This window comes from Gopherus flavomarginatus, chromosome 4 (genome assembly GCF_025201925.1).
Source record: "Gopherus flavomarginatus isolate rGopFla2 chromosome 4, rGopFla2.mat.asm, whole genome shotgun sequence".
In the NCBI taxonomy this organism is placed as follows: Eukaryota; Metazoa; Chordata; order Testudines; family Testudinidae; genus Gopherus; species Gopherus flavomarginatus.
In genome coordinates, this window is record NC_066620.1 from 115,355,524 (window position 1) to 115,377,695 (window position 22,172).

Consider the following 22,172-nt stretch of genomic DNA (forward strand, 5'->3'; position numbering starts at 1 on the left):
ACAAGACTTTGAATTCACACAAGAAAAAACATCTATCTGTTCACATTAGTGGCAACAGTGTACCTCTGCTGTTTTTTATTCCTGCTATTTCTGAAGTGTTTGGTCTGTGGTATTGTGGTAGTGATCTGAGAATTCTATTCCATCATGGGTGCATCACAAACATAAATTCCAGTGCATTTGTGCAATCTCATTCACAAAAGGCATAATTTCGTATGTGTAAATGAGGTCCTAATTTGACCTACATAACTCCTTATTAGTGGTGGTGATGCCCGAAAGAAGAAAAAATCCTGTGACTTTTCAGCCGTACAAGCTTACCCTTGCCCCTCAAGTCAGCGAAAAGCATCTGTTACTTGTAAACTGAGCCCTTTTGGGTTTGGAAATTGTTGAGGTGATATACATGGAGCCACAATATCACCTGTAAATAGTAAGGGCACCAATGAGAGCAGACAGTCATCTAGAATTTTGGCCAAATGGTTTCTAATTTTATGGATTGAGCAAATGTAAAGAGACTAACCTAAAGAGGAAAATTCTGCAGGGCAGCTTGTCCTAGTACAGTAGCATTAAAGGAAGAGGAATATACAGTGCCTATCCTGGGTCCTTGCAGTCCTCCCACCACTGCCAAAGGCTCAAATCCAGAGCCTCTCTAAAATACATAACTGACTCACTTAAACGAAATCTCTTGAGAGCCCAAGTTCTTCCAGGGCCTTTATTTGCTCAAAAAAACCTGGTTATGCTACTACTCGGAGAACACCACCAAGTCTCATAAGTGCCTGGGAAGCTCTGCAGATCAGCCCTGTCCACCTTTGCTGAGGGAGAGCTGATTCTAATTCATAGGCCAGTGCTGAGCATTGCCCTTGGGCCCTACCTTAAGCATCCCATAACTAGGCTTGGCAAAACTGAACTTTGATTTATTTGTAATTTTGATGAATCATTGTCTATTTTTACACCTATTTTCACTTTAAAAAAAATTCCAGTTTCAGGAAATTATGAGGTGGTCAGATGGTAATTATTTAGTGATTGTAGATGACAAGATTCAAAAAATTAAAGCTTTATAACCCTTAAAACACCAATTGTCAACATCACATGTCAAATGTATATAAAGTAAATATCTTTAAATCTAACTCTGTTCTTAAGTATATCTTTTTAGCCTAGCTGTAAACTTTGATTATTGATAGAAATATGTTTTTGTGAGTGTGCGTGTATGGTGAAATGGAGTTGACTGATATTTCATAACAAAAATAGGTAATCCTTCTACACCCTAGAGAAGAGGTGGGGATGAGGGGAGTGTTTATGTCCCAGCTGCCAAGACCTACTGCCCAAAGCTGTGATCCTTTGAAAAACCACCATGGCCTGCTCCTGAATATTTATAGGGAGATGTAAAGTCAGCCTGTCTTCATGTAGGTCCATTTGCAACATTTCAGACCAGCAAAGCCAAGTGAGATTGAGCAGAACCATACGGTTCACTGTTTCCCCCCTCCCCCCCCCCCCAAAAAAAAATCCCACAGCAAGGCAAAACAAGAATCCAGAGTCCTGATGAACTAAGTGTGTCGTGTACTTGTATCAGTAAAGCAAACCTTTACGAAGTCACCACCACAACAGAACAGGAAGTAGAATGGGATTTGGGGGCATTCTGGAACAAAGCTGGAAAGGGGCCAGTTTCTGTCCTGCAAACTGTTTTTTGTTTTTTGTTTTTGTATGTGCAGCCCTCTGGGGGCATCAGGCCTTACCTTACAAAAGTGCCTGGCTGTGAGGGCCAGTGCATCTTTACAAAGTCACACTTGAGAAGATAAAATCTTCTTGGTAGCTGCAATTCTTCTGTTACTGACACTTCTGCAGACTCTGTCAAAACTTATCCTATACTTTTTATGGTGGCCCAGAACGAGTCCAGGTCAGAAACTAGACTCAAGTGACGTTAACAGTCATTGTTGCATATTTGAGTTGACAGTCTTGAGGTGTGTGATATGGTGGCCCCTTCCTGGGTTCCTGTGCTGCAGCAGGCCATGGCATTACCATTGCACATGTCTCAGTGTCCCCTTTTTGTTCTGGAGTTTAATAACTCCACACTAGCTTTCCAAGTATAAATAGCCCTTTTCAGGGTTAATTTGTTACAAAAGTCCCACAACCATAATCTAGAATTCCATAGCACAGACCAAACAGTACATTCAGTCATTCAAATTCTGACAGTCCAGTACACACCAGAACAGCTTGGACGTCTCTCACCACAGTCCAGCACTCCAGTACAACTCCAGCATCTCTGGTCCCAGAGCCTTTAGCTGGCATGCTTTTCTGCTGCATTTTCTTCCCAGATATGGTTCCAGCTCCTGCCCGGGAGCATCCATGAGCTCCCCCCTCCATTGTTCCTCAGCTTCTGCTCTCCACACTCCATTCCCCTGGGACTGCTTACCAGGGAACTCTTTCTGCCCCCTCCATCACGGGCATCACTTCCTTGAAGCTCTGCTCTTCTGAACTCTGTCATTCTCACTCCAGACTTTGTCTTCTGATCTCTCCTTGCCTTTGGACTCTCTCTCCTGTGTAACTCCCAGAGGCAGCCCCGCCCTCCACATTACACCAAACTAGGGTGAAGCTGGACTGGAACAGGAGATCTGGGCCCAATTCCATTTCAGGGATATTTAGAAATATTGTCTTTCCTCAATCACAGACCTTAAATGTACAGGTCTACTGCATTGGCCCACTGATTTAGAGATTGTACCATCCCTTACTTTGGTGAAGTCTAGGCAACAGTTGCCTTATGTCATTGTCACGTGTAGCATGCAGGTCTAACTGTTTCGTATATACTAAATTATAAAAGTACTAAATACTAATGGTAAATAAAAGATATTAATAGATGTGCAGAAAGTCCTAATTTTTTGTGAATTAATAAAGTTGTATTCAGTGTAGTGGTGTTTTTAAAGGCAATTCACTTTAAAGTCTTATTAATTGTTGAAAAGTTTAATAATTGCCTAAATGTAAATCCTTAGCTATAATAAAATTAATATTTCAAACTATTCTGCTGAGTACACCAGTTTCTTTTATTTAAAGCATCTAGTATACTGAATTAAGATATAATTGAAAAGGTCATGGGTAGTAAGGTATAAAAAAAAAAAATTTCTCCCCATGTCTCCTCCCCCGTGCTCCCCTCCCCCATTGTGTGGTAGTGGTGGAGTTTTTTTTGTTTTTGTCCCTCAGTGCTAGTATAACTATTATTCTGTCACTTCAAGTTCTTCCTATTCCTCAACCCCAGTTTCTTCAAGAGATACGTGGTATCTACCAGCCTATTCTAGCTGAGGAAAGGAGGAAATCTGAATTCTGACAGACATGCTGTGACCTTGAGCAATTGTTTAACCTCTGTGCCTTAGTTTCACCACCTTTAAAAACAGAAATGATGCCTATCTACCTCACAGCAGGGTTGAGTTTAGGTCATCTTTGACGTATGTATGAGATGCTTTCAGATCCTTTAGTGAATTTATACTAGATCATTCCCCTGTTTAACTAAATTTTGTGGATATGTAAATTTCTCCAAATATCAGTTTAAAAAGAGTTTTATAAACGAATCCAGTAGACTTGTGTATATTCTGTATCTCTCTATTTAATCAAATATTCAGGTGTAGGAAAATGTTTTGAATCTGATACAAATAATGCAAACCAGCACCCTCACCCTCCCTATCCAAATAAATAAACCTAATTTTGGAGGTGGGGAGGGGCACTCTAGAATCATTCGGTATTTTCAGTAGACTGCTCCCAAGTGACGTCCTAAATTATTAGGTTTCATCTTCATCTGTAGTTGGATATTCCACTTATTCAAATTCTTATTTCCAGTTGAACAGGTTAAGTATTTCCACACACTGTTACCCAACCAGTGCCAGTAAAATGTCTAAATATTTGTGAAAGATGCGTGCAGTGGCATTTTATATACTGCTGATTTATCTTAGGGAAATCCCTTCTTAAAGCAGATGAAAGGGAAAATATATGTACACATATGATTCTATGTGTGTACATGAGTACACTTCGCAGTTTCTACTTAATCTGCTTGGGCTCAAGATCTAGAAGTGACTGAAATTGACAATTTTAAATCTCGAACACTAATTTCACTGGCCCCCTGCTGTGTTCAGAATGGCAAATCTTGGACTTGCATCAGTGCCCTGTCTACATACTTTAATTTTTAACTGAGTTTGAACCAGTTACTGAAATGCTTAGCTCTAAGTATGGCTTGGGTCCCTATTCCACATGGTTAATATTCAACTAGTAAATGTGACAGCTAATCACATGTCACCCTTGCCAGTGGCCTGGGCTACAATAAGGCTATCTTCCTGTAACTTGGGCGTAACACTGTTTTGTAATTTCAACACATTCTCTCCTTCTCCTCCTCCTCCTGCTCCTCCTCTTCCCCTCCCCTCCTCCCCCTTCGGATCAGGTCTTTGTGCACTGTGACATCTCAATGTTCATTGCTCTGTCTGCTGCCGGTGTTGCTTTGTGTACATGTCCACTAGGCACTGTCTCCCCATTGAGGTATTATAGGATAGGTGCAGTTAGGCAATGTGGTTGATGCAGTTTTCAGAACCATGTCGTAGTGGTGATTTAAAAAAATCAAAGTAGAAACTACTGTTGTGCCCACAGAACTCAGTAACCATGTCACATGAGCATCATCATCTGGCTACAGAAACATAGTTGTAATTATAACATAGCTGGGCTATGTGTCATAAATATGGTGCTCAGAAATAAGGTCTCACACTGTTTTTATGTACTTGCATGTTGTGGGCCTTTTTAAAGATTCTGTTTTGGGGCTGTTTCCCATCACTTTCCATGTGCAAAGCTGTGCTAAAGTCTCAGATGGCATAGAGACAGTATAATGATTTGACTCCACTCCATTGCCAGCCTCAGGCATAAGGGGCAGAGGTGGAGGAAACAGTATGGCCAGACTTTCTTACAACCAGCTGATCTTTGGGTGATGGGCCATTGGCAGCTGGCATAAATTTAGATTCACTCTCAGGTTCTTCTAACTCAGTGGTCTCCAACCTTTTTATGCACAAGATCTTTTTTTTTCAATTTACATGTAACCCAGGATTTACCCTGCCTCTTCCCCGAGGTTCCACCCTACTCACTCCATCCTCCCTCTGTCACTCGCTCTCCCCCACACTCACTCACTTTCATCAGGCTGGGACAGGGGGAGGGGGTGTGGGCTCTGGGCTGGGGCCAAGGGGTTTGGAGTGTGGGAGGGGCTCTTGGCTGAGCCTGTGGCAGAGGGTTGAGGTGCAGGAGGGGGTATGAGGTGTTGGCTCTGGGAGGGGGCTCAGGGCTGGGGTTTGGGGTGCAGGCTCCAGCTGGGCAGCACTTACCTTGGCCAGCGGTGCAGTGGGGTTAATTAAGACAGGCTCCCTGCCTGCCCTGGACCCACAGAGCAGTAAATTCAGAATAGAGCTTGATGCCTTCTTAACAGTTGCGAGCTTCAGCTGGGCAGCACTTACCATGGGCACTTACCTTGTGTAGGAGATGTGAGACTTAATGCTAGACTAAATCCCAATTCTGTGGGCCATATTCTGATCCCCTTGGTCATCAGAGGTGGAACTCCTGTTGACTGTAGCAGAACCAGTATTTAGCCACATAATTATGGGGTGACTTTCTCCCAATTTATAAGCAGAAAACCAGACTGAATTCTGCAATTCTCATTTCAGGCCATATATGCTTTTAAGCACGTCAGACTAGTTTTAAAGATGTAACTGAATGGAGAGTAGCTTTAATCAGCCAGTAGCTTTGTGCTGCAAGACTCTCTCTTCACAGCATCTCTAGCCTAGTAACTGAAATCTACCTGCTAAAATTGTATTAGCTCTTCTTAATGCAGCACTCACGTCTGGGGGTGGAAAGGATGAGGCTTGGGTAATTTTTTGCATGTGTTCTGTCAGCTGCTAGGAAAAATGCATTCTGTAATCCATACAAGTTTATCCTGTTTCCTGTCATCACTAAACAGCACCTTGCTGAGCTCAGAGTAGTGACTTACTTTTTATAATGAATGTACATTTTTCAAGCTAGTCTTGTTTTTAAAATTGACTGACTTGGGATGCTGCCAAGATAGTAGGCCTAAAATTAATGTACCTGCTCTTTGTTTTTTTCCTGCATGTGTACTTGGGGGTTCCATGCTTTTCCATGCCCACCCTGCTCTCATATCCTGTTGCTGGATTGGCAGCTCTGAGTACTGAAGTGTTCTTTTCATAAAGCTTATGTAATAAAGACAGTAGTAATAAAATCTTTCCCAGACTGCTTACCGAAGTGCTCTAATCCTGTTCTGGCGTCTTTATGTCCATTCAGTCCTTGGCTTTTAGTCTCAGGTTAATTCATTTTTTTAAAATGAAGTCTTCGCACTGCATGAGCACCTTTCTGCTTTACTGTGTCAAAACACGGTTCTTGGGAGAAAGATGTTTGTTTACTGAAAGGCAAGTGTGGAGTGGACATGGTTAGGCCTAACAAAGTATTGTTTGTGGCTGTTACTTTTGTGATCTGCCCACTGGAAACTAGACTGAATTAAACTTGCTTCCCAAAGGCTTCTAAATAGCTAGCAGGTGGTCATAAAGGATTTCGATCGCTTTAGATATCACACTAAACGATCACACTGGTGCCATCTGGCTGTATTTATGAACATTGGACTGAACACTACAAGAAAGACTTCTAACCTATACCAATCTCCTGACCCATCCAGGGTTCGTGTGTATTGTAATTTACAAAAAATCCTGCTAGCTAAAGATAAAGCTGGAACAAGTTTACCTCTCTGACTTAGTGTAACACTATTGACCAGTTGCGTGGTAGGGTTTTTAAACATCCCCCTGAATTGTACAATAGCAATCAGTTTCAGAACTGCAATAATGGACTAGATGGATTTAAAAAAAAAAAAAAAAAAAAGAGTGTGGTCTTGTACTTGTTTATTTTCCTAATTGTGAGCAACAAACCATTTTGACCCTAAGTGGGGGGTGTCTGGTTGCTTATCTGAGAAGCTGGAATTTTTCTTTACATACAGCCCTTGTTTTGTAGGGACTAAGTTTTCCATCCCCCTGCCCCCATCATGTTCTCTATCTCCCTTCCAGTCACCAGAATATTCAGGAGGAAGCTTTAAATCTACAGTACAACATATATCTTTGAAAATCATACCTTTTGGCATTTGAAACTAAATATAGTGAAAGTGCAGACTTTGTTCAGAGTAATTTACATATGATGGCCTCTGCTTAAACCTTCATTCGCTTCGATCGTCTATTGCAGTTAGAAAATTCATCCTCCAGATGGCAGTAAGGTCATCCAAACTGGTAAACTTTCCTACATCTGTCAAACAGATGTAGAGTGCTTAAAAACTTATGTGTCCAAAATACATGCAGAAGTGTTTCACTCTGGAGATGAATTCTCAGTAAATGTTCGAGTACCTTGATTCTTATGTCCAAGGTATCTTTCTATAGGTATCAAGTATCAGAGGAGTAGCCGTGTTAGTCTGGATCTGTAAAAGCAGCAAAGAGTCCTGTGGCTCCTCATAGACTAACAGACGTTTGGGAGCATGAGCTTTCGTGGGTGAATACCCACTTCGTCGGATGCATTCACCCACGAAAGCTCATGCTCCCAAATGTCTATAAGTCTGTAAGGTGCCACAGGACGCTTTGCTGCTTTTTCTATAGGTAGAATATCAGAAATAGTTTGTTTGCTTTGAGCGTTTAGTACCCAGTAAAATTTAGTCTATAATAGCCTGTCAACCAACATCTTGATTAATTTCAGTGTCATTTGCATGAGTTACCAATTTAAATTATATTTTACCTTTAAAGTAATTACTTAATAATTAGGTATATTGGACCCCCAAAAATAGACATCAGAAATAACTATTGTGGTTAACTACCAATAAAGAGGATTTTTAGTACAGTATATTTCAATTTAGTAGTTCATTATTCAACACATTATTCAAAGGTTTACATTCATTTTCAGTAAACCTTGTCGGTATGTCTTAGGACACCATGTGCTGAAGGGGATATTTAATGTGACTTGGGCCCCAGAAGCTGTCTCTCTCAGACTTGCCAGCAGATGGCATTTGTTCACAAATTATGCTGTTGATTCAGGATTTTTTTCTTAGAACTTTTTCTAGGTCTGTTCTGTTTAATTTGATTAAATTTTAAAACCATAAGTTCTTTTTTTATATCAGTAGTTTAAACTACACAGAAATTAAAGTATATAAATTCACTTTCAAAGTTTCTGAAAGCTTATTTGTGTGGTGTTCAAGTTTTGATTTTTATATATTTTTTAAAAAAACTTTGCACAATCAGGTTTTTCCAAAATATTTAAGTACTTCCTATATTATGAGGGTAGAAAGAAAATTATCAGTCACTTTAACAATACTGAATATTGGAATGTATATATTTAAACATATAAACGCAATATAATGATTCACTAACTGAGGACTCTTAAAAATATCTTTAAAAATCACTCAACTGCTAATGTTTTTTTAAAATGTTTCAATAAGGGATTCTCACTCATTTTTTTGTTTTTTGTTTTTTTTGTTTTATGTGACTGGATAAACACCTTGCTATAATATTTAGTTTATATAATAAATGTCTTGTAGACTTTGAATGTATAATGCCATGAATCTTTATTTTTCCTGTTCTTAAACAGTAAAAGGAGGCATCTTTCTCAAGCTCACTTTATCTAAATTTTGCAATTTTTCTTAAGTTCCTCAAAACACCTAAATTACATATCATGAAATCATCAAATCCAGAGCTCTTCCTACATCATATTTTCTGCCGCCTAGATGAATGCATGGGGATAAATGTGTTTTGGGGAGACAAGTAACTGTTGACTGAGGGTATGCTAATATAGATTCTCCCCATTAAATACTCTCCCTGTCTTGGCTTTCTAAAAGTGTGCCACTATGGAATCAGACTAGTGATCACATCACAAATAATAACATTGTAAAATAAAGCTCTGATTTCATTTTCTTCCCCCGCCCCACCCCGACACATTTCCTTAAAAGGAAGGCTCAGGTGCATCTTCATTTTGCTAATTCAGAGCTGAGATACATTTTGTGTAACACACTTAAAACTTGGCATGGGGCTTTGAGTTTCTCATTGTATCCCATAAGATGATGATTTTTTTAAGCATTTGATCCAAATGTATAAATCAAACTTCAGATGTAACCCTCGATATTCATTTTATATCAGTACTACTTTAAGCTTAGGCATGTTTTGTGAGCTGTTGTGTCACTAACATACTAGTTATGAATATTTATACACATGTCAATATCGTGTCCGTCTTTCAGATGTTTGTCTGATATAGCACACACACACAGGATGAATAAACCAGTACACAGTTTTTATTGCTTCTTGAAATAATTGTAGATAAATTTGAGTTAAGTAGTCTGGCTTAAACTAACTTCATCCTTACATCACCACTTTCTGCCTAGATATTTCAGGATGTTGTGTTCTTTTTTGACATAACCTAGGATTTAATTTAGGCTTATTGAAAATCATTTTGCTTGGCCTATCACAGTTGCACATACACTTGCTGACAAAAAAAAGTGTATGTTTTAGAGTTGTCAAGCAAAAATGCATAAAACTAAAGGGGGAAATATATCTAACTGGGTCATTAAAATCTCTCTTCCTCTTCACTAACAGCTGCAGAAATACAAAGAATACTGCATCAACTTGGAACACCACAAGACACGCCTGAATTGAGGCAACAGCTGTAAGTACTTTACATGAAGATCTCTCATTTCATGATATTGTAAATACTGCCTCAGTAGGTGACAGTGATTTTAGCAAAGTATTCAGCTTTGTTGGGGATGGGATGGCGGAAGTAGAACAGAAGTATTAAAGCTTAAACATGAAAAAATTAATCATCAGGATCTTGCCATGCTAACCTATCCGACTGGCAGTTCTCAGTACTTCTGCTGAACATGTGCTGTGTTAAATGTAATCACAAACTGACAGCACTGGAAGGTACTAATTTGGCACTAAGGATTCAAAAACCTCCAGAACATTCTTTTTGTAGAGCACTCAATGTGGTATCCTCTGGAGGGGGGCGGGTGCTTTTGTGAGGTACTGCAAGAAGGCAAAGTGAGACTGTTAAACAATGCTAACCACAGTATCAAGTGAAATTACAAGGTGAACATAATCCAAAAATACTAGAGAAAGCAGAAGTGAAATAAGGCCAGTTGTCAGAAGCTACATTGAAGTTCAGCCCTCTGAATGTAGGCTTTCGTTTGTGTCCCATTGAAAGAGACTGCTAGCCATGCTGTTTCTCAGTACCAATGCTCATTTGACATGGACCAAACTCTTCTACCACTTTTATTCTTTAATCCTAACACAAATGTGCACAGGCTGCATGTGTTGCATGAGCTCACTGAGTGAGAAAGTTGGCAGACATTTCTCTGTATCTGTTAATATAGCACAGTAGCCTTTGAATGGCAGGAGGGAAATGTACATTAGACCAGGCCTGTCACATTCATTCTGGGCAGGATGGCAAATTACTCTAATTACTCTGAACTAGGACTACAAAACTGATGACATACTACCTTGGCTCCATAATGGATTTCCGACTGATGACAGGGATTGAAAGTAAACTCTAGCACTTACACAGTAACTAAACTCAAAGTTTAGTTAAGTTCCTCTTGCACTTGGTATCATTCAGCATGGAACAGGGAATATGAGGGGATGCTGCTAGGCATTCTAGTGCAGATGCCTGTTTTTTAGCCATTTGCACATCGGATTGCAGTGATTATATTTTGAAAATTAGGCACATAATTGCATACCTACATTAGTAGAAAATCTGATCCTGGCTAGTATGGTTTGATCAGATTATGCCAGTGGCCCCCAAACTATTTACCTTGTGCCCTCTCTTTATCCCTGTCTGTGCCCCCTGAGCTAGGACCAGGAGTAGGGCTGCAGCTCTGGAAGGGAAGGGAAGTGGACCAGGGTTAAGTGGCCAAGGCTGGGGCCCTGGCTGGGGGCAGGGCTGTGAGGGCTGGCCTGAGCCCCAGCTGTGCGCCACCTCCTTCCCTCCCCAGACATTCCTGCACACCCTTACACATGGTGTCCTACACTCTGGGGACCTCTACTTATGCAATGTTTTGTTTGGATTGAGGGTAAACTGGCTACAACTATATCTACAAAACCAACGTTAATCTGGTACGGTATGGGGGGTGGGAGTTTGAATGTATACCAGAGGAATGATGCTCTGCTCCCTGAAACTGGGGAAGCCATATACCTTTTGTTGTACAGATTTGCAACCTGGGAATACATGTAGGTCTCTGGCAGCTTCTAAATATCCAGGAAAATTGTATTGTGGCAGATGTTTACAATATCTTCTCTTTGGGATGGATCTGACATGCTTCATGTTTTCCTGTTTGTGAGTCATTCTGCAGAATCTAAGCTTTCTTTTTTTTAAAAAAAATTGTGATTGTGAAGATCACTTTCCAGTCATGTTTGAATGGTTGACTTAAGCAGTGCTGTTTTCCTCAGTCTCCAGATGGAGTGAAATTGTGACAGAGGCCTTGTCTACACTGCTACTTTCCAGCCCTGCAACTTTCTCACTTAGGGGTGTGAAAAAACTGCCCCCTCTGAGTGCTGCAAGTTTCAGTGCTGTAAAGCGCCAGTGTAGACAGTTCACCAGCGCTAGGAGCTGTGCTCCCAGGGCTGGTAGCTACTCCCTTCATGTGGGTGGTGCTGGGAGAGCTCTCTTTCAGCGCTGGTGCCACAACTACACAGCCATGTTAAAGCTCTGCCACGGCAGTCCTTTGACATTGCTGGTGGAGACATAACCTAAGAGGTGGAAACTCCTGGCCTCTTATCTCATTGGAATGTTGTACTTCTAAAGCTTAATGAGGACACCTTAAAGCAAACAGACAACCCCCCCCACCACCACCAATGTTAACCCTCTCATTGCTGATCATTTCGCAGATGAAATGAGGGAGGGGATTGAAGTTAAATCCATGGGAAGTGAGGAAGGGAAGGAAATAGAAAAGGAAAGTAAGGAGAGTCACAGGCATGGAAAAGGCAACGAAGGAAAGGAGGATGAGGAAGGCAGAGTAACAAAGGGCATAAATACCTGTGCTGAGAGTCAGTACGTTTGTCCACTAAAAGATACTGAACAAGTAATACAAGTTTAGTTCCCATGTAAGACGCATCCTCCTCTTTTATTGGTACAACTCTCCCATTGACATCAGGAAGAAATTTGCTATGGATTGAGTGGGTGGGCATAGTACTAAACTTGCATCTGAGCCAAAGACCACAATTTAAAAAATGAAAGTTTGACTGCTTGATTTATCAAAAAAGGAAACTAAGTTTTTTGTGTGTTTTTTTTTTTCTTTTTTTTCCCCTGATCTCTTTTTAGAGGGTGTCTGAAGTCTGCTATATGTATACTTCATTGTTCAGGGGCCACCGCAAAAACATCTTGATTCATTTCATTAACGAGGCTGCAAATTGCTTTTTATTTTTCTACAAATATTTTTGCCTACAGATATTTCCAAAAATGGCTCTGGTATTTGTAACTTTTTCTATACAATCGCCAGTGGCTCTCTTGTGGCCAATTCCACTGCAAATGCCTATAAATAAATATTTAGTAAGATGCTTTGTAACTGGCTTCGAAAAATACTGCTCCTGAGCATCAATGAAATTGTTCCAGCAAAATAATCCAGCGGCTGTAATGCAGACTTTGTGTTTGGTTTAGGCAGCAGAAGCAGCAGCATGCAAACCAGCTTGCCAAAGAAACTGACAAGAACATTAAAAAGTTTGGGTCTCTGCCTGCAACAAGTGAACAGGTATAAAAAATGAAGAACATGGATCATTTGAACATAATGTTGGCTGATTGAAGCCATTCAGATGCTTTACGTTACGTATTTGTAGTATTACTCTCATTACTAGATGGTGACAACATCCAAGTGAGGTCTGTGTTTAAAACTAATGTTCGGTGCTATGTAGAAGTCACGTAATAGGCCTCAAGTGCAGTAAAATGCACAATAGTTTTCTGTAAGCAATTGCTCCTACAATGTGTCAGACCTAAAGCACTCTGACAAGAATTGCTACCACACACAGTAATTACTATTGCTGCTGATGGTGTTATTGTGACTTGTAGGATTAAGAGATTTAAAATGAGTGAGTATGATCAACAGATTATAATTATTTAATCACTTCTATCTCATTCATGTTTGCTGCTTAAACTTTGCACTTGGTACATAAATACCTCTAGACATACCCCCTCCCAAAAAAATACATTTTTTTTTGAAGTGCCTCTTTTGCTTGGCCCTGGAGTCTGAAAGTTTGTAGTAAGAAACCCAACCATGTTGTTTGACCAGACTGTTCCCTTCCACCCTTGTTTGTGACTCCAAGATGGAAAAGTGGAGGTGATTGACAGACTAATGGCAAGTTGTAGCTCTTTGACACTCCCTTTGAATTTGCAATGTGATCTGTGTGGATGGGGAAATCTAGAGGAAATTCTCTCATGCCCTCACGGGGTCCATTCTCAATAGGAATAAAAATTGGAAATTGATGTTTTTATAAAAACATGATTATAAGGTCATTTCTCCTCTCAGTTACAGTTCAGGGCATACATTCAGCGCTTCTGTCTTATAATTAAATCACTGAGTTTCCCCTCCTCCGCTAATGCTCTGGGCTGTTTTTATATGGTTTAAATTTTACAATATCAAAATATTCAGCAATTGTACAGTGAACCTACTTAATAGTTAATAAATAAGACAGAAGGTCTCACCAGTGGCTGAAAGCTGTCTGGATGTGTGATTCGGGATCCTCCTTAATTCCAGCCATTAAATACCACAGAGACAGTTGAAAATGCATTGCATTCCTAATACTATTTTTCCATAATTGTTGTAATAGTGATGGGGTTGTTATGTGAACCTAAATGGGAGGAAGTCCATACAATCTCAAATGAGAGGGAACATGACATGAGACACTCCTATTTAAAGTGTGAGGCCCATGCTAACGGGAAGGGAAAAAAAAAAGAAAGGGGGGAGAAAAAACCACCTTTGAAATAACTTATATGTAAAGCCTTGAACAAGAGCAAGCTTGTTGTTATAAAAATCAGTCTTGCTTTCCTCCAATAGCGTCAAAGAAAAATACAGAAAGATCGTCTTGTGGCAGAGTTCAGTACTGCACTGGCCAACTTCCAGAGGATCCAAAGGCAAGCTGCTGAGAAAGAAAAAGATCTTGTAGCCAGAGTAAGAGCCAGCTCTAGGGTATCTGTAAGTATCCAGAAATTTATTATTCAACTCAAACATAAAACCTACTCTTTATTAGCTTGAGAGCAGCATTCTTACAGGATTGTCACCATTGCAGGAGATAAATAAAATAAATGTGCAAATGTAGAATGCGCGCACAATGCCAACATAGTTGTGTATGGTCTTTTGTTTTTTTTAAAACTTTGCTTGTCTTTGAACACAAGATATTAAAATTAAAACTTGCATTTCACTTTAGTGGTTTGATTAAGGAAAACACAACTTCATAGTAGTTCCTGATTAAAAGACTTACTGTGTCCTTGTGCCTATGTATGGTTTTACAAAGGTGTACATAGGTACTCCACATAGTGCATATGCCCTGATCTTGCTGTGGAAGTCATGGAGGTAGATCTTTGTGTGTGTATAGTGTCCCCTAAATCCAACAGGGATTCTTTTTGGATGTAAGGATCCATCTGCTAGACCCCTTTGCAGGACTGAGGTTATCATGGGCTATGAAGCAGGAAACGTTGAGTAAAGTAGTAGCCTTCATTTAGAGTGTCTTTATTTATATCAATCTTAAATTGGACTTCTGTTAATTTCAGAGAACTAAAATTTTAAGTTTTTTGGGGATGCGAAATTATGCCTTTTTTTTTTTTTTTTTTTTTTTTGGTAGTAATATAGGCTCAATCCTGACCTTTGACTCCATGAATACAGCAATATGTATTGTCATAAAATATATTGCAGGCTGTTACCAAGCCTTGTTTGTTTGTATATATCCACACACACCAGCCCCACACCAAGAACATAACTGACATTCATTATGGGAATGTCAACAAACATTTTATTATGTACCCATCACTGAAAATGGTAATTTTTGTTTTTCCTACAGGCTGGTCCTTCAGAAGACGTTTACAAAGAAGGAACACTTGTCTCTTGGGACAGGTAGGATGGATGTGCCATAAACCTTATAACCTGTCTTGTAAAGTGATTGGTAGACTCCAATAATGGGGACTTATTTGAGATAAAACCGTAGACTACAGCACAGAGTGTAAGAGAACATGTGTGGTGAAACAATTATTAAAATCACTTATACAGTGCATTTAAAAAAAAATCTGTTTGTTAAAGCATGCTGTGTGTTTGGGGTTTTTTGTAACCCTCTGAATGCTAACAATCACAAGCTGCTAGTGTTCTACAGAAGTTAAAATTAGAACTGAAAATGTCAATTTCTATTTAAAAGTTACTGCTTTAACACTATCAAACTCAGTTTCTGGGTCTCCTGGCCTTTAATGTGATCCATTTAACTGCAACAGTGGAAGTTTGATTTTTTTTTTTCCTGCAGAAGGAAATAGAAAACTAAAATTAGTGTTATATTTTTTGTTTGTTTTTTTTAAATGTAGTACAATTCTATTACAATAAAGCCCAGAGGCTTCAACAGAGATAAGGGCCTAATTGTAATAGGCATTGTACCAAACTCTCCTTTCTCCCCTATCCCCCAAATAAACCAAAACTAAACCGAGTTGCTGCCACCAAATTAACCTTTATTTCCATGTGTAATGGACTCAGAGCTAAGGGTTTTATGTGTTTGAGTCAGGTTAGATTTAGCTAACCCCAACCACTGCTGCCCTTCTGATTATTTTCAGAGACTAAACCGCCAACTGCTAGGTAAGGGGGAGGAACAGGCTAATAAATGGATGTGTGCATGTTTAACAACCTTAAGTAACAATGTACACCCATAAGACAAATTTTAAAAAGGCTTTTAACAATTCTTATGAATTAACAAACATTAAAATGGAATGTGCTTCCTCTAGTTTGCTAGGGTCTTCTGAAGGAAAGATGTGGTAAGGAGCTTTCATCCAACTATACCTGTAGGGGGCAACATAAAAACAATGCAGCCTTTTGTGTTTTATTCTTCCAAATTAGGACAGCTGGGTCTCTAAAACTTGGATCAAGATATTTAACTATTAATCCATAAGACAGAATACCTGCATTTTTCTTCAGAGTGGCTTCTAATTCAGACTCCACTAACAAGTAAACCCAAAATGGATTCCAGACTCCAAATAACACTTAGTTCAGAATCCAAATAGAAAGATGCATTTGATATCTGCATGCTTAGTTAGAAAATGCTGAGCCAAAACACTAGATTTAAAGGTGTTTCATATGTCAAATCTTTTAATAGCATACCTGTATAACTTTCTTTATTGAGGGCCTGAGGATTCAGGCCTTTCACATCAGCTGTACATAGATTTTTGCAAAAGTAAAAACATTATATCTTGTTAGTAGCAGGTTTAATGTGTATTGTCTGTACTTTAATCTTTTTAACGAAGTGTATTTCAACCTTATGTATAAATTGAGTTCAGGCGGTCTGAATCCTGTTGCACCTTATAGACTAACAGACGTTTTGGAGCATGAGCTTTCGTGGGTGAATGCCCACTATGTCAGATGCATGTAGTGGAAATTTCCAGGCACAGGTATATATATGTAAGCAAGCTAGAGATAACGAGGTTAGTTCAGTCAGGGAGGATGAGGCCCTGTTCTTGCAGTTGAGGTGTGAAAACCAAGGAAGGAAAAACTGGTTTTGTAGTTGGCAAGCCATTCACAGTCTTTTGTTTAATCCTAAACTGATGGTGTCCAATTTGCAGATGAACTGAAGCTCAGCAGTTTCTCTTTGAAGTCTGGTCCTGAAGTTTTTTTGCTGCAGGATGTCCACCTTAAGGTCTATAGTGTGGCTAGGGAGGCTGAAGTGTTCTCCTACAGGTTTTTGTATATTGCCTTTCCTAATATCTGATTTGTGTCCATTTATCCTTTTCCGTAGAGACTGTCCAGTTTGGCCGATGTACATAGCAGAGGGGCATTGCTGGCATATGATGGCATATATTACATTGGTGGACATGCAGGTGAATGAACCGGTGATGGTGTGGCTGATCTGGTTAGGTCCTGTGATGGTGTCGCTGGTGTAGATATGTGAGCAGAGTTGGCATCAAGGTTTGTTGCATGGATTAGTTCCTGAGCTAGAGTTACTGTGGTGCGGTGTGCAGTTACTGGTGAGAATATGTTTCAGGTTGGCAGGTTGTCTGTGGGCGAGGACTGGCCTGCCACCCAAGGCCTGTGAAAGTGTGGGATCATTGTCCAGGATGGGTTGTAGATCCAGGACTGTCTGGATATGTGGACTCTCTACTCAGACCCTATGCCACCAGCACTCCCAGCTATCTCCATGACACCACTGATTTCCTGAGGAAACTACAATGCGTTGGTGACCTTCCAGAAAATACCGTCCTAGCCACCATGGATGTAGAGGCTCTCTACACAAACATCCCACACACAGATGGAATATAAGCTGTCAGGAACAGTATCCCTGATGATGCCACAGCACAACTGGCTGCTGAGCTCTGTACCTTTATCCTCACACACAACTATTTCAAATTTGATGATGATATATTTCTCCAGATCAGTGACACCACTATGGGCACCCGCATGGCCCCAGAATATGCCAATATTTTTATGGCCGACCTGGAACAACGCTTCCTCAGCTCTCGTCCACTCATGCCCCTTCTCTGCCTACGCTACACTGATGACATCTTCATCATCTGGACCCATGGAAAGGAGACTCCGGAAAAATTCCACCACAATTTCAACAGCTTCCACCCCACCATCAACCTCAGCCTGGACCAATCTCCACAGGAGGTCCACTTCCTAGACACTACGGTGCAAATAAGTGATGATCACGTTACCACCACCCTATACCGAAAACCTACCGACCGCTATGCCTACCTTCATGCCTCCAGCTTCCATCCCGGGCACATCACACGATCCATTGTCTACAGCCAAGCACTGAGGTACAACCGCATCTGCTCTAACCCCTCAGACAGAGACCAACACCTACAAAATTCCCACCAAGCATTCTCAAAACTACAATACCCGCACGAGGAAATAAGGAAACAGATCAACAGAGCCAGACGTGTACCCAGAAGCCTCCTACTACAAGACAAACCCAAGAAAGAAACCAACAGGACTCCACTGGCCATCACATACAGTCCCCAGCTAAAACCCCTCCAACGCATCATCAGGGATCTACAACCCGTCCTGGACAATGATCCCACACTTTCACAGGCCTTGGGTGGCAGGCCAGTCCTCGCCCACAGACAGCCTGCCAACCTGAAACATATTCTCACCAGTAACTGCACACCGCACCATAGTAACTCTCTAGCTCAGGAACTAATCCATGCAACAAACCTCGATGCCAACTCTGTCCACATATCTACACCAGCGACACCATCACAGGCCCTAACCAGATCAGCCACACCATCACCGGTTCATTCACCTGCATGTCCACCAATGTAATATACGCCATCATATGCCAGCAATGCCCCTCTGCTATGTACATCGGCCAAACTGGACAGTCTCTGCGGAAAAGGATAAATGGACACACATCAGATATTAGGAAAGGCAATATACAAAAACCTGTAGGAGAACACTTCAACCTTCCTGGCCACACTATAGCAGACGTTAAAGTGGCCATCCTGCAGCAAAAAAACTTCAGGACCAGACTTCAAAGAGAAACTGCTGAGCTTCAGTTCATCTGCAAATTTGACACCATCAGTTTAGGATTAAACAGAGACTGTGAATGGCTTGCCAACTACAAAACCAGTTTCTCCTCCCTTGGTTTTCACATCTCAACTGCAGGAACAGGGCCTCATCCTCCCTGACTGAACTAACCTTGTTATCTCTAGCTTGCTTGCATATATATACCTGTGCCTGGAAATTTCCACTACATGCATCTGACATAGTGGGTATTCACCCACGAAAGCTCATGCTCCAAAACGTCTGTTAGTCTATAAGGTGCCACAGGATTCTTTGCTGCTTTTACAGATCCAGACTAACACGGCTACTTGACAGGCGGTCTGAGTATTTATATTTATTTATTTATTTTATTTTACAGTCAACCTCAAGCACAAGTGCAAGATGAAGAGATTACAGAAGATGATCTCCGTCTTATAGAGGAGAGAGAGTCCTCCATCAGGCAGCTTGAGGTAAGCAGTGCTGCTATGTGCAGCGTTAGAACAAACTAGAGAATATTTTTCTGATGCTTCCTAAAGCAGCAGGCATTAGCATTAGTGGGAGGAATCCACCATCAAAGGTTAGAAAATACTTTTTTTAATGCAGAAATTGTTTTTCTGCGGTAGGTAAACAACTGCATGTGGAATTTCCTACACTAAAACTACTTTCCACTGTTCTGTTACGCAGTGTCATGGTCTACTAAGCTCTCTTGACTTCACTTGAAGAATAAATAGCCACCTATGTGACTACCAAGTAAGAGAGAACTTGAGTTTTCATGCAAATATCTCTAGAACTGTTTTTTTCCAAAGACTTCTCCTTATCCCAAAGCATCTTTACAGACCATGCAGTTTAGCACAGTATTGCCATTCATTCTTGTCCATGGCTTGTTCCTCCATTAAGTCCATCCTGGTCATGTCCATGTTCAAAGGCAAATTTTAAATAAAATGCAAAATATCCCCTCTACAGAATTTTCCAGGTGGGGTATTTTTCAGTTTTTCCTGGTATCAGTTGCCTTTAATATCATTGTCTGGAAATGCAGGATAAACATATTAAATGTAATAAAAATGGGTACTTCCTTTTGCATATAATGTACCAATGGTTGTGCATATGAAATATTGACTCCAGTAATGACTAAATTTTTTGGGAATTGAACAAATGCTTGAGGACTGTGCATTCATCTACCAATAGCAAAACAAAAAACTTGGATGGGAAAGGTAGGGGAAATTCCAATATTTTAAAACAAAATAAGTACTAATGAACATATTAAATGACTTAGAAATGTAAGTTATGGATTAATGGCATTGTGGCTGTTGTGGGTTCTGAAAAAGTAATTGACTTAAAATACCAATGGAAATGAATGATGGATTCCAGACTGACTGAAATTATATGTTCGGTGCTCCAACGAACTTCACCAGCAATTAAGAATCTGGAACTGGACCTTATCTCATGTGTCAGTAAAATTGCGTGTTACAAATAGAATCCAGTCCTCTTTTTTTCTTTATAGGCTTTGCAGTACCGATTGTATAAGAACTTACTTTTGTGGGTAAACTAAACAGAGGTGGATAAATAGGAAGTGAGAGCAAAACAAGAAGGTGACATGTCACTTTGTCATAACCAAGTTGTAATAGTTAATAGTGTATGTGCCACTGCCCTCTACTGGATGAAATTATTTTTTGGGTAATTAAGGGCTGGTCAATAAGTCACAAGTTTTTAACTTAGACATGGTTAAACTGCTGCAAAACCTTGTGGGAAGATACTTATTTCAGTTTGGTTTAAGTCACTAAAGAAATTATTTAAGCCTTTTTGACATAAGCTACTCTTAAACTGACAGAATTGTGTTTTACATGGAATTTTGCACTAGTTTAACTTAAGGCCATGTTTATATGGAGAGTGAGCATGCAGCAGACTACATAGCACTCTAGATTTCCACCCCAACTTGCTGTGCATTAACTATCTGTATAGAAAAGCCCTAAACTAGTTTAAGAACACCTTTAGTTAAGCCATTGCAAGTTTGTGTGTAGACAAGACCTTAGAAATTGGCCTCTTACACTAGTAGGATGTACAGTGCAACTGATTTTGGATATTGAGATGAATGATAGTATTATTTTAATCCAAATTAAAACTTGAGCTTGCAAAAGAATTTATATTAGCTTCTTGGTACAGGAAACCATAGCTATCTAGTCTGAAATAATGCACAATGCTTAGCCAGCTACAGGAGTTTCCCATGATATTTGCTAATTGTTTTTAAATTATTTTCTCTTGCAGGCAGATATTATGGATATCAATGAAATATTTAAAGATTTAGGAATGATGATTCATGAACAAGGTGATGTGATAGGTAAGCACAGATCCTTAAAATATTTTAGAAAATTTACATGAAATTTGAGGGTGGGGAATAGTATTCATCATGTAGTATAATGCTTGGATCTTAATTTTAAACCACAAAATCATGATTCGCCAGAAGCTAGCAAGTTGATTTGTTTTTGATGGAGCTTTTTTGAGCACCTTCTCTGCTGACTGTATTTTAAATTGATTGAGGTTCTAACCTGTTGTGTTCTATATCAGCAGAGATTGTTGGGTGATCTGTTAAAGCAATCAGGAAATCCAATACACTTGGGGAAAATGGCTTTAAATGTAGTTTCAGGTTCTATGCCTTCATTTTGAGTTTTGCTTCCAATTTTTGTGAGTTTTTAATTGCACTTTTCTTATTTTTGTAAAATGTATTTTGCTCCCCATTTAAGTGAATTACCAACCTAAAATGAGGAAAAAATGCGAAGTATAAAGAAACTTGGGGGAAACAATAGGAAAGTTATTTCCTTGATTCTTTATGTTGGGCAAAGAAAATTAAGGGCTTCTCTCCACTTTACCTGGTGCTGTGATTGATCCACTGTGGGTCGATTTTAGCAGGTCTAGTGAAGACCTGCTAAACTGATGGCCGATCACTCCTGTTGACTCTGGCACTCCACCAGAACGAGAAGCATAAGATAAGTCAATGGGAGGAGCTCTCCTGTCGATCTAGTGCGGTGTAGACACTGCATAAGGTCGACCTAAGCTACGTCAACTCCAGCTACTTATTTGCATAACTGGAGTTGCATAACAGAGGTCGACTGAGCCCCATAGTGTAGACCTGCCGTAAGCTAAATAAAAAAACAGACACTGTTGTTCCAAAAAAGATCATCCACACAGGAAGTTGCACTGTTGTCATTATCTTGGTTTGATAATGCCAGTAAATTACCTTGGGTAAGTCCTTAGTTACATCAATAAATGCAAATTTAAGCACACACCATTTTCTCAGAATACAACTAAATAACACTTTAACCAACATTCACAAACTGGCTATGATTGGTTTTGTGCCCACAGAACCTTCTCTCTTAATTACTGATCCACCAAAACTTTCAAACAAAAGTTTCATCAATTGAATTTCATACCAAGTGATATT

At 39.9% G+C, this 22,172-nt stretch overlaps 1 protein-coding gene across 1 annotated transcript in view; it reads left to right on the plus strand.

Moving 5' to 3' along the window:
* The window catches only part of STX7 (syntaxin 7), a 44,665-nt gene that overhangs the window by 16,854 nt on the left and 5,639 nt on the right, over positions 1 to 22,172 (plus strand). Inside the window, exons 3-8 of the mRNA XM_050949887.1 lie at positions 9,627 to 9,696; positions 12,679 to 12,769; positions 14,069 to 14,206; positions 15,069 to 15,121; positions 19,116 to 19,206; positions 20,999 to 21,071. Coding sequence (XP_050805844.1) covers positions 9,627 to 9,696; positions 12,679 to 12,769; positions 14,069 to 14,206; positions 15,069 to 15,121; positions 19,116 to 19,206; positions 20,999 to 21,071 — 516 coding nt within the window. The remainder of the gene's footprint in view (positions 1 to 9,626; positions 9,697 to 12,678; positions 12,770 to 14,068; positions 14,207 to 15,068; positions 15,122 to 19,115; positions 19,207 to 20,998; positions 21,072 to 22,172) is intronic.